General features: G+C 43.6%; 1 protein-coding gene across 1 annotated transcript; it reads left to right on the forward strand.

The window, feature by feature from the left end:
• The first annotated feature begins 3,511 nt into the window (after positions 1-3,511).
• Positions 3,512-9,709, forward strand: CCNA1 (cyclin A1). The gene is made up of 9 exons (XM_053934966.1): positions 3,512-3,673; positions 3,816-3,964; positions 5,071-5,314; positions 5,539-5,660; positions 6,323-6,546; positions 7,158-7,362; positions 8,204-8,317; positions 8,987-9,120; positions 9,442-9,709. Exons 2-9 carry the CDS (start codon positions 3,833-3,835, stop codon positions 9,491-9,493), a joined length of 1,227 nt encoding a protein of 408 aa, XP_053790941.1. The 5' UTR covers positions 3,512-3,673; positions 3,816-3,832; the 3' UTR covers positions 9,494-9,709.
• Positions 9,710-13,516: the final 3,807 nt, after the last annotated feature.

Below are 13,516 nucleotides of genomic sequence, written 5' to 3' on the forward strand. Positions count from 1 at the left end.
GAACTCTGCCTATTATCACACATGAGACAGAGTGGCAAAGGATTGTTTCTGAAGGGTCCCTGTATTATCCAGCATGAGGACAATGGGATTTGCAGGCAGGCTGTGCTCCAAGCTTAGGCAACCTACTGGGATAATAAAGATGCAGAGTGCATCAGGCTTCTCGCAGCATCAACCACACCCTGTACAACACAGCTGCAAGCACAGAAGACAGAAGCAAGAGTCCTGATGTAGAGGGAACAGGATGCTCATGGCTCTATCTGGGACCGTTCAAATGCCCAGTATAGACACTGCAAAGTGATCTATCACCCTCTATGTGGAGAGTTGGTGGCTCAAGACTATGTCTTGGTCTTGTCTGTATGCCTTGGCCAACAACTCCTGAGCCCTGCACTTATGTCTTACTTCTTGACCATTTTTCTGATTTTGGTGGTTCAGAAAAACACCAAAACCCAAGATACAGTCTATGTATGCTTAAGTAATGTGAAATTAATTTACTAGTGGGACAATTAGAACACACTGCAGCCAGGGGACTATTCACAACCCAAGGAATCATAGCCATGTGAAAGAAGTAATGTTCTCTACTGCTTTGCTACTTTAAGACCATAAAACAAGGTCCTGATAGGACGTTGCATGTCACTGAGTTCAGACACTGCTCTCAATGTCAAGAAGACTTCATAATTCTTTTTAGAAACTTTCTGACTCTAAGACTGCTCCCAGCGCATTTTCCAGGGTGTTATGCAGCTGTGCATCAAATTTGCTATTCAGCGGGATTTCCATTGTTGCTCTGCCATAAAGCTGACCTCAGAAAAGTCTATGCCACACAAGGACGTGCTGTGTGGTTGCTCAATGAACTGGTCTGGAAAGACTTGTCAAATACTGAATGTCACCTGGCCAAAGTCATTGTAACTGTGTCTAACCTTCCTGAATGGGTTTTCCAATATGAGTGCCATGTTGTAATTCAATGTGAGACTTGGGGGAGCAAGGCTGGGAAGTTTTAACAGTCTTCCATGAACTGCTTCTCATCTTACACTTGCACTTAATTGTAAGACTATGACTGTTTTATTGTTAGCAAAGATGCTACTCCCAGGCTGCAGGCCAAATAACTATTTAGGCCAAGCTGAAAGCCCAGGGATTAAAGCACACTAGGAACCCAAAAATACTTCAAAGGGTGAAGAGAGAAGGGGACAGCTGACAGTGGTTTAATTTGTGGGCAGAGGGATCCATGGCCCAGATTGTGAACTGAAACCTGTGCAGAGCTTGCCGTGTAAAAATTGGGAATTAACAGTGATTTTCAGAGAAAAAATCAGGAGCCAGCGCCTGTTCCCACAGCATGGAATAAGACCCTTTAGCTGAAAAAAGCACCAAAGCGGGACAACATTTGAAGCAAAGACTGCAGAAAGGAGAAAGAAATAAGGAACTAGGAAAGACTGACAAGACAAAAGACAAAGTGCTTTAACACTATCTTTTCCAGAGGCATAGAGGAAGGAAGCATCCCTGCCAAGTCAGGAATTGCTCTGACTTCTCTGTCTTCCTAGAAATCATCAATAAGACAGTGATTACTGCAAGAAGCCCTAGGAGTCCACTCAGGAAGGCTTCAGCTTCCTCTCAAACACACAGAGAAGCTCAGAAGCAAATGACTAATGGCCCAAAGCTTTATTTGATTTGTTGCTACAATTAAGTAGTGGCTGGCTAAGCTCACTTGCCTCCCTCAGGTACTAATCCATACTGGGCTGCTTCAAAGAGTTCCTGAGAAACTGGTGCTTAGATAACCTCATTAAAAGCATTTGAGAGGCGTTTCAGCTACATTAATGCACAATATGGCTAGTGAGGATAGCCATCTGCTGCTCATACATAAAAATATGAATAAGTCATCAGTTGGCTAGCTGAGGTTCCTAAGTTATGTCTAAATGGAATAAAGATATGATGGGTACTTGGATATAAAGAATGCTCACAGACTGAAGATGAATTTGGTAATCCCATCACAACAAAAGGGTAAGGAGTGTTTAAAGTTCCACTTAGGCTAATATTTGATTTCAAAGGCTGGCAACTAGACTAATTTATTTTCAGGAATTAAAACTGGGCATAAAAATGTTTCAATAACTGCCCCCAAGTGAAGTGTTCCTTATGCAAACCAGGGGGGTAGAAATTAAAGAAAGAGAAGAGCATGGATATACAGCATAATCTTCTGTTTTCCTGAGTTGTCTTTGCCTACACCTGTAGCTGTGACAGATCCACTACAGTAATTACCTGTTTACAGCCCTGTTGCTGCAAGGACATGGAACCCCTCCCATTCAAAAGGAAAAATTGTGTGTCATGAGCAATGGATCAAACACAAGTAACAGTTTTCACCTTCAGATATACCACTTGCCCCTTATGATAAATTCCTTTTTGGGGGTTCAGAGTGAATTGTTTAAAAATAAATGTAAGAAAAGTGTGAAGAAAAAATGTAGCCCTTTAATGCAGATTGGATCAGAAGAGCTGCAAAAACCAATTCTGGCATAAGACCCTGCTTGATATATCCAAATTTTGGATCATAACTTCCACATTTCAATCCCTGGAGAGCATCTCAAGAAGTATCATCACTGCCAAGGCACAGACAGTTTTGACAAAATTCTCTTTAATTTGCTCTTACAAATCTGCAATAAGGGAAATTCTTAAATTTCCCATGCTGTCTCTTCTGGGTATTTCAATTCTGTCATCTAAGGTAAATCTCATGCTGAGGTTTCATCTGCTGTAGTTCTTGCTCTTTTGTCTTCACTATGGACTTTCAGAGGGCTCATGTGCCACACAGGCCATACTCCTGTTTGTTCCTGCTCGGACAGCTATGACCCCGGTGAATCATGCTCAGGCGGAGGTTGACTGTAACCTCCTGATACCTACCTGGCTGTTCCTCATCCTGCATTTCTGCATCCACTGGCTCTGACCTTGCACTTGTTCTTCAGGAGCATCCTGTTTTTCCCGAACACTTCTCTAGTTTCCTAAGATCGTTTCAGAAATCTAATCGTGTTCCCCAGCATGGCCACAGCCTTCCCACAAATTGAGCACGCGTGCTGCCTGTATCACTAGCCACATCACTCGTGACAAACTTTGGTGGTTTGACTGAATCAACCGCTGTGTTTCCCGTGTTGGCAGCTGAGCACTGCTTACCCATGCAACAGTCGTGCCAGGTCGGCACCTAGATCTCCCTCAGCTTGGACTTATCACGGGAGTCAAACCCACCCTTAAACGAACTAAAAGCTCTTTTTTTTTTTTTTTGCGCGTCCTGTATCAAAGAGACAGCAGACTTTATCAAAGTCCGAGCCCAGCTGTTCCCACAGAGCCGCTGCCGTCGCTTGCACATCCCACCCTTGCGCTCCGCGCGTTCGGAGCGCAGCCGGTGCGCGGCCGCAGCGGCTCCGGGCCCGGGCGGCCCGGGCAGCCGGCGCTCCGCGGGCGCTGCGCGGGGCGGGCCGTGCCCGCGCGGGGCCGGGCCCTGCCGGGGTCACCATGGCGACCCGCGGCCGGCGGGGCTGGCGGGGCGGCGCGCCGGGGCTTGAGCCGCCGGGCTCCCAACCGGCCGCGGCCAACAGCCACCGCCTCCAGCGGCCGCGCCTACCTAGGGCTGGCGGGCGGCCTGGGCGGCGCAGGGCGGCCGATCCCTTCCGTGGGCCGGTGGCGAGCGGAGCCGGGCAGCGCGGTGGGCCACCCGTTATCGTGCGGGGCGGGCGGGGGGAAGGGGTTGCTAGGGGCGCACTTGTGGTCGTTCGAAGGATTTTTAATTTTTTTCCCCCCTCCACGACTGCGTTTTATTTCTGTGGATTTTTTCGTTCCTCCGAAAGGTACCGACGTCGAGGCGATGCATCGCACTGGAGAGAAGAGCCGTGCGGGGCGGCGGGAGTCCTGCCCCGCTGCCCTCCGCAGCAGCGGCGGCCGGGCCGTGCTGGGGGTGCTGACGGAGAACGGGCAGCAGCAGCGGCCCGGCGGCCAGGTGAGCCCCGCTGCCGGCAGCACTGCCGCCCCCCTGCCCGCAGAGCCCGGCCGAGCTCCGCGGCCCTGGGCTGGCAGCTGCCGGCATGAGCGGTGCACGCACCTGCCTCGAGGCTGCCGGCAAAGGCCCGGCGTGGCGGGGTGAGAAGGTGACTCGGACTCCAGTTCTTAAGCGTGAGTTTCCCGAGAAACCCTGTTAGTAACCGCTCAGTCCTAACCCGCGGGTGTCTCCCCGTGGAAGTACTCTGCGTAAATAATTCATCCTGGAAGGAAGGGATACTACTCGACCGCTTACCCTCCACAGTGTAGGGGATGGTTTAAGGAAGGGCTGTCCACTGAGCCAAAACTCTCATTGGTGTGTGGCTAGCCGTGCTCAGTTCAGGGTGCCAGAGCCTTCAAGAAGTTCAAGTTAATGACCTATCTTTTTTCTGCCTTTCTGTACCTTGAGCCCCTTGGAGTCTGCTGGTGGGGCAGGGATAATGTTACTTTTCTGACCTAAAATAGCAGCTGGTATAGGTACAAAAACTCTTCTTGGTTTTGGCTGTGTAAAGCCTCTAACTCAGCTCGTGGCTTACTGGCAGAAGATGGTGTGAAGGATTGTAGCCTGGTCACATGTAGTTCTAGGGGTTGCAATGCTTAAGCTCAAAAATTCAGACTTCAGTTTGATACTCAAACTCTACTTGAAGTGCCTTCTTGCTGGTGCAGTCCTTCCTAAATCCATGGCAGTGCTTGAGCACTTTTGTTAACTTGCTGCACTTGCAACTGCTCCTTGCCAGAGCTCAATGTGCAGACTGCACTTCCCAGCCCCATTGGAACTGAGCAGCACCCACGTTCTCCTTAGTGGGAGGCACTGAATATGGTGCTGCTCCCCTGGTTTCCTGACTTTTACTAATCTTAATTCTTTCTGTGAGGAGTCTGTCACAGCAAGACAGCGACAAGTGGCACCAACTTCAGAGGCATCAAATGTAGTTGGTGGCTTTTCCCATGAACTTTTATTATTGGTTTCTGTTACACAAGGAAGGTGATTTTCTTTTTGCAAACAAGTGACACACTCTGTTTTCCTCTTGAGTTGCCCTCCCGCAGCGTTAACTGTGTGCTCTTCTTCAGGGTGCTGCTGTTATCAAGCGCTTCTCTGGCTTTGAAAACACCATCCCTTCATCTAGAAAAGATGAAGTGCCCAACTGCATGGTCAGTGCTGCGTCAAAGCAAGGTTTTGCTATCTACATAGATGATCCAGAAGATAAAGAAAACTACAGCTGCCAAGTGTCTGAAGAGCTGGAATTAAGCCACTGTGAACTGGATACCAGTGCAATGACATCCAGTATTCACCGGCTGCTGGACCTGAGTTCAGGTAACTCCTGTTACTACTCAGATGGTGTCCATAGCACAGCCACATGTAGGGTGGTTATGAGTTGTGAATTGTAAGCTAGTGAGTAGCTTATGTGACAATAAATAACACTAGAAGCTAACTTGGATTGTGTCTACATGAGGGGCAACACTTCTGAGCTAAAATTAGCAAAAGAAAGTCAAGAGATTAATTATACAAATGTCTTGCTGCTTCCTATTACCTGTTAGGCTCTCCTATGGTAGTGGACACATCCTTCCAATCCCAGCCAGAGGATCACATGGAAGATGTTGTAACTCTGGCTGTGGGAGAGTATGCAGAAGACATTCATCAGTACCTCCGAGAGGCTGAAGTAAGTTGCTGTAAGAAGCTTATAGGTATCTGTGGTAGGCTGCAAAATTGCAAAGATCCAAGGCTGCCACTGAACTACAAAGCAGAGAAAGTAATAGTAATTTCTTAAGGCAGCATGTAGTCAGTGATAAGTTCTTTAAGGATTAATGCATCCCTGTTAATTCCTGATGGGAGCATCTCTTGACTGTTAGGTATGAAGACTTCTTGCAAATGGGAGTAGAATGATGAAAAAGTGCTAAAGCAGTTTGATGTGATCTCACTGATAGCTCTCTGGCTATAGCAGTACTTTTTCCTACCTTCCTGTGTCAGAGCAGTGAAGTGCAGTCTCCTGATGGGAAGAATGGGGAAAATCTGATTGGTTCATTTTCAGGTCCTTCTGAATGACTCAACTGATGTCAAAGGCTGTCCATAGTGCAGGAAGTGTTTTACTATTCTCCTGCTAACACCAAAGCTTCAATTTGTCTTTTCACTGTAGAAATACTACATATTCCCACTAGCTGGGAATAATTACCACTAGCACAATCATTGTAGTTAGTACTTACAGTTATTAAGAGTGGGACAACCCCTGCTCCTTTAGTGTAAGTGTAAAGAGTATTCATCAGCTCAGCCATCCATGGTTCTCTTCAGAGTGATCATCCTGATTCTTCTACTCTTTCCAAACAGCTAAGATTTAGGCCCAAGCCTTACTACATGAAGAAGCAGCCAGATATCACAACAGGGATGCGTGCTATCCTGGTAGACTGGCTGGTGGAAGTAGGGGAAGAGTATAAACTTCGGACAGAGACTTTGTACTTGGCAGTGAACTTCCTGGACAGGTTTCTTTCCTGCATGTCTGTTCTCAGAGGGAAGTTACAGCTTGTAGGAACAGCGGCAATTCTTCTGGCTGCGTAAGTGATTCATCTTCTGAAATCTTGGTGATTGGAAGCCTATTTTTGGGCTTAGTCTTGTAGTGTAATTTGAATTAGTAGGTAGCTTTTCATGATGTCTCAAGATAAGCAACATAGGCTCCTTTGGTACTATTAATATTAAACATTTAATGTTGAATGTGAAGAACTGTAGTGGGGAAAGCTTGTAAGCATTAACACAGGAGCAGAAACAGTACGGTGTTAAACTGCCAGCCTGTAAGGCTGTAATGGACTCAGTTGCAATCTACAGTTGGCCTTTAACTGGTCTAACTAGACAGAGTAAGCAACATAGCTTAGGGGTGCAGGAGTGTTTGGAGTGTGCTGTATTACTGAGAGTTCCCCACTGAAAGCTTGCTGTTAAGAGCTAACAATGTGAGTGTATGTCTATCTAGACTGATTACTTGGAGTTCCTCTAAGCATATTTGCCCAAGTTTGAAACTAAATCGTTAGCTAGCCTGGAGGAACAACTAAAATTAGAGCTTTCCACAATTTTTTGTAATGTCATGTTCTCATCCTGATGTGGGTCCAGCACAAAGATTTCTTTTACTATAACTTCAAAGCTGACAAATCTGGTTTCTATATCCCTTTTTCAGGAAGTATGAAGAGATCTATCCACCAGATGTGGATGAATTTGTCTATATAACAGATGATACCTACACAAAGAAGCAGCTGCTAAGAATGGAGCACTTGCTTCTCAAAGTGCTGGGTTTTGACCTAACAGCCCCAACCATCAACCAGTTCCTCCTTCAGTATATTCAGAGGTGTGGAATCTGTATGAGGACAGAGAACTTTGCAAGGGTATGGACTATCTGCCTTCTGGGACTGAGGGGGAAGAAGTGATCCTTAAAGGAGAACTACTTGCATTTCATGAAGCTGTCTCTGCAACAGGCCTAAAACTGCATGTTTCATAGTGGTGGCTTGTGTGCCGAGATTTCTGGATAGATGCCTTGTGGAAATCCTAGGTTTGGTCTGTCTTGTCTGGTCAGGGATAATGCACTGACCAGGCAATTAGGTGGTAAAAATCTGGTGCTTTTTTCAACAGTTCCTGTGTAGCAAGTCTGTCCCGGATTTGGTGCTACTGCGTATTGCTCCACAATGACACAAGAATATACCTGCATAGCAGTTGCCTGGAGTAGGCAACCATGCTTAGAAACAGCAAAATTACAGTAAAACACCTGACCATCTGCTGCAAAGGGTATAGGGTTCTACAGTGACTCTACTCCAACAGAGCCCATATTGTGCTTCTTAGAGCTATCCATTTATCCCTGATATCCAGGTGGGGTCTACCTATATAAACAAGAGCCTTAGCAGATGGGAAGAGTGTGTCTGTCAGTTTTATGAAACTTGACTTTTCTGAGTCTCTACCTGTAAAATCAAGTCAGATCCGATGAAACAGAACTTCAGATTAAAGTAGATGGGCTAGGCTTTGGCAAAACGTGGTCTCTCTGTCCCCACTGAAACATGATAAAGGATCTTCTGTAAGATAACAGGACTGGAATGCTTATTCTTCTCATTAAATACATAGTTTATGCTTTTGTGCATCATACTGAGACCATTGCTGAACTTTAATACTTGCTGTATTGGACTGATTGTACCAACTAGGTTGATGGTTTTGAAAATCTTGGGTTTTCTTGTTCAGTATCTTGCAGAGCTGAGTCTCCTTCAAGTTGATCCTCTTCTGAAGTACCTTCCTTCACAAATTGCTGCAGCAGCCTACTGTTTAGCAAACTATGCAGTGAACAGATCTTTCTGGGTAAGAACAACAACTGTGCATTAATAAATAGCTCAAGCATTTTGTTATTGTTAGAACTGAGCTGAGAAGGAGGAGTAGCAGCTACAAAGTATATTGTTCTGAAGGCTGAAATCCTAGGATAAGTAGCTGTTCTTGAGTTAATGAGACTACCTAATAAATGACTGTTAAGTAAACCTGAAATATCATGCCTCTTCTCTGAAACGGAAGGGATGTTACTGTCTTGCTCACGTACATCAAGGCTGTACCAAAGGCCTCACAAATGTCCAAAACTACAGCCCCAGATACAATTCAGGGTCTTTCTGGGAGGAAGGGAAGAACGGAATCTGTCTACTTGAGTGATTATACTGCTATGTAATTGTGGCTGCTTTACCACAAGCCTTGGTAGATCTTCCAGCTGTATGTTGGAGGAGTAGCTTTAGTACAGAGTAAGATCCAGAAGAGATTTAATGGATGCATATGCTTAGAGCAGAAGGAGCTTGTCAGACTTCATGGCACCAAGGAAGACCTAGAGTGAAACTGATGGCACAATACAATTGAGTATTTTTCATGCTTAAAGAATCTAGAGTGAGCTCTGATGTAGTGAAGAGAGTTTCTGCTTCCATGGGAAACCCATCTTCTAGATGACTGCTGGCTACAATAGAGTAACACTGGTTTTTCTCATCCTACCAGCCAGAAACACTTGCTGCATTTACTGGATATTCATTAAGTGAGATAGCACCTTGCCTGACTGACCTGCACAAAGCATGCCTTGATGCATCCCATTGCCAGCTGCAAGCTATTAAGCAGAAGTATAAGCACACAAAGTAAGTAACCAGTATGCCAGTGTCTTGGATAGTTGTAAGCACAGGATAACTCTGGTTTTCCACCTTGGGCTGTGACTGCTGTAGCTCTCTCATAGTTGTCAGCTTCTAGTTCTGAAACAGAAACCTCCATCAGCCCCTTGAGGAGAAAATTTTCTGACCAAAAAAGTGATTAATCCAGAAGTATGCAGATGCATTGGATAACAGCTTTGTCTGCAATGTTGCAGGATAATGCTTCTCTTCTCCAATGTATTGCACAATCAGGTGATAGTTCAGCTGACAAATCTGAGACCAATATCTGTAGTCACTTCATTTCTATTCCAGGTACCTGCAGGTGTCTTTTCTGGAGCTCCCAGCAGTTCTTCCTCTACACTAGGCACTGTGGATCCTGGACTTGAAGATTACTGTGTCCCAATCAACAAAGCTGGTCTAACATTTCATAGAGCACTGCGGGTCATGTGTCTGTAATCACAGTGATCAGAATGGTTTTTAAGCTATTTTTTTTAATGAGATGCCTTTTTTAAAAGAGGTATTAGACTATAGCTCTTAACATAACTGAAAGCACTTTTAATAAACATCTTATTACACTCTACTTCTGTGAATCTTCTGACTTCAGTTAATACCTGCAGTAACAGTGAGTGGAATGAATTTTTGAATGGGTTTTTTTTGTTGTTTTGTTTTGGCTTTTTGGGTTTTTTTTTGGGTGGGATTTGTTTTTTACTAAATAGCTATAAGCACTTATAAGCTGGCTGGAGTGGATAAAGCAGAGCTTGAACCACCACAACCTGACATCCCTGTAGGCACAGGTGATTTGCTGTAGTCCTGTTTGTTCTTTTTTTCAATGAGAAAAGATCCTCTGGGCATGAACAGAAGCTATTTTCTGCAATTTGTTTACCATATCAGACGAAGAACATCCACATGCTGTGAACTCTGAACATGTTTGTAGAAGATCATCAATGTTGAGGTAAAAGTCAGACTTCCCTTTAGGGAGACAAAATAGGGGATGGTTCTACAGGGAGTTGGGAGATAGTGGCTGGCAGAGCTTTAGGAACTTTTCATACACTGGTGAACAGACTGCATTAGAGCAATGCTAAAAGCTATGAGGTACTGGAACAGCAGAGTTGATCTGGATGGCTCCTGAGTCATTCTTGTAGTGTGGAGTGTTGTTACAACAAACCTGTCTGAGATGACTTCTCATGTCACTAGAGCACTGGTGATCATGTGTGAAGGGAGGGAGATGAGACAGAGCTGTCAGCTAACTTAGCCTGAGCTGCTACATGGTCTTGTGTCCCACTGTCAGTTATTTGTTAGGTAGTGCTTTAAAAAAACCCCAAACATCCAAACAGGACACCACCTTGTACTCTCAAACACAACCCCTGTCCAAAGTAGTTTAAAAATCAATTGGTCATATTGGTCAACATGTAGAGAACTATAATCCACTAATCTAAATGGTAAGGTAAGTCTGAGGTGTGCTTGTACTGCAAGAGTTTAAAACTTCCAGGGCTTACTGCTTCCTAAGAGAATGATCTGTACAGTGCATTATGAGTTTCCAAGCAGGAATAGGTTTAACACTTGAAACCAGAATGCAATTCAGCAGACATATTAAGTACTAGTTAACAAGCCTCTTATTTTAATTTTAAAACATGATTATGCCAATATGTGTGCATGAGGCTCTTAGCTTTGGCATTCCCTCAATGTATGTAAGACTTCTTTTCCCTTAATTCCTCCCTGTGCAGCCTAGTGGATCTTTGTAGTAATGCAAACTCTTGTATTTCTCTGAAGTGGAGGTAGTGGTCATGACTGCTTCACTTGTCTCAAAGTAAATATCCTTTAAGGGAGGGGAGTATTCCATTTCAGTCTAGCACAGTCTTGTGCTGTAGTTTCAGACTAGTTCTTGATCTCTTGCTTCAAACACTTTCTAATCAGTTAAATGAATTTGTCTTGATATATACTGATAATGATAAAAGTGACCAGATATCCCATGCTCATGTCTGTGGCATTCATTTTGTGGTGGGGGCCTCAATCCATGAATTTTGTCCATGCACTGAATTTCATGGCTTGTGGACATATGTCCTAAAGGTGGGCTATGAATTTCACTCCTGCCTGCAGTCAGCTTCTTTAAAGAGAGTGTCTCAGTGCAAAGCTGTGCCAGCTACAACAAGCAACTCTTGGTTGCTTGTCTCACAAGGAAGTGGTGAACAAGCCCTGAGCAAGTGTTGCTAAGTCTGCCCAGCTTATGAGTACCAGCTTGCTGGGTGTATCAGGCTGAACATAAGATATTCTGAAACCCCATGTTAATAAGACTCTACCTGTAATAAATAGTGCTCACTGAACTACAGCTAACTGTAGTGTTGGGTATTTTCAAAGCAGAAATGAATGTCTGAAGTGCAGGAATGTTTTCCTTGTGTTACAGGAGACTAAAGATTTGTGTGGTCATGCTGCAGTAGTAATGGGGAAGAGATGAGTTTTGTTCTTATAAACAGTCTACAACCACAGTTATGCCTCATGTTCCTGGGCCAATAGATTTGGTGCATCTAACAAAGTAGGGGTCTGAATTTACTAAGTGTTTTTAACATCTGGAATCTTTCTAGAAGCCACACTTTTGTTCTGTTTTACTTTGTTAAATTTAACTTAAAACTGCAAGGCAATTGCAGCAGTTTCACTTTACATTCTCAGCGCTACAATTATTTGGTATACAAATGTACCTGGGGCTTTTTGGCTTTTTTTAAAGCTATAATATGTGAAGACTGTGCTTCATCTGCTTTCTTGTTTTGTAAGTATTTTCTAAATAAGCTTTTGACTTAAACATTGTTTCAGTCCAAGGCTAAAAAGGGTAAAAAGAAAATACGTAGTTAAGATGAAGAATCACATAATGCTGCAGTGTGAATGCTAATAATGAGTTTGGGCAAGATGGATTAAATTTTAATTTGTGAGACACAAGAAACTCGTCTTGAAGTGGTCTCATCTGAGATCTGTAAAAATGTCATTTTGAAAGTTCCTGCTCTAATCTCACTTCCTTTTGTTGGATTTGTCTTATTCAGAACAAGGAAAAAAAACTTATTGCTGTTATAGGAGTGAGCCTTGACTCTTCCAAGGTGAAAACTGAGTGCTATCTCCTCTCTCCTTCAATGTGAGTCATCACACTTAACTCTGGCCTACTCCCTGTGGGCTGTTCTCTGCAGATGACACCTGAGATCAAGGGATAAAAGATGCTGCAGTTGGGCATAAAGTGGTAATGAAGGTGAAATGATGCTGTTTTAATACATGAAGTACTTGAATACAGATGCAAAAACATGTAGGAGTACTAAAGGTTGCACTGAAAATCAGGCATACAGGAAGATGGATTTATAAAGAGGGAGATGAAAGCAACCCAAAAGGAAGCTTGAAGTTTTCAGTGATGTACTGCTTATACTATATGGAAGAACTAAGAGGTATAAAGCTCACAGCCTTGTGTGGTGCTTGAAACAGAACTAGACCTTTTGAAGACAGCCATATCCTGGAGAAGAAATAAAAGGTAACCAGTATTAAAGCCTAACCTGAGACAGTCTAAATTCTTGACCATCATCCTTAGTGGCTTGAAGACCTGGCCACAAATAAAAACTTTTTTTTTGTTTGTTTGTGGGCTTTTTTTTTTTTTTTTTTTTTTTTTTTTTTTTTTTTTGTTCAGGAAATACTTTGACTGTGGCAGTTTTGAAAATGCCAAGGCTGATCATGCTCAGTTCTCTCTGCTGTGAAGGTCAGTCTGTTGAATGTCAGCATGTATATTTCAAAGGCTGAATATTGACTTTTATGCAGGTCACAGTATCTTCCCCCAGTTAAAATTTACTGGGACAAAACCTACTGGTGAAACAGCAGGCTGAGCACATCCAAGGAGCTTTGAGGGATCACTCAATACTCCTAGTGGATTAGGTTGGAACTGAGAGGTGTTGAGGATTTTATCTTAGACCCAAGATGTTCAGTTCAAGAGGTCTTTAACACTGGTATTAGAACAAACACAAACATTCCTAATCTTATTCTAGTAATTTCCATATTATCATGGTGTGAGTTTCAAAAGACTTGGCTGTATGATCGTGGATTTCTGTGTTGTAGTTAACATTTTTAACCAATAATTTCTAACAATATTTTAGCCATCTCTGAGGTCTTGAGAAAGTTGTCCTTATAGCTGGAGATGTATTGTGGATCCACTGTTCCCTTAAGATTAAAAGGAATAAGTGCAACTTGATACTTTATGGGAAGCTACTGGTTTAAAAGCTATGGTCTGCCTTTGTTTTCCTTTTCTCTGGGGTGAGTTAAGGATGTCTGAAAGGTAATTAGGTATTTAGAGAGAATGCTTTAATTGTGTTCAGAACAGTTAAGCAAAAGGTTGTCTGCCTTGCTGGGAAATCTAGCTGTGTGATTA

The sequence above is a fragment of the Vidua chalybeata genome, chromosome 2 (assembly GCF_026979565.1).
Source record: "Vidua chalybeata isolate OUT-0048 chromosome 2, bVidCha1 merged haplotype, whole genome shotgun sequence".
Taxonomy (NCBI): domain Eukaryota; kingdom Metazoa; phylum Chordata; class Aves; order Passeriformes; family Viduidae; genus Vidua; species Vidua chalybeata.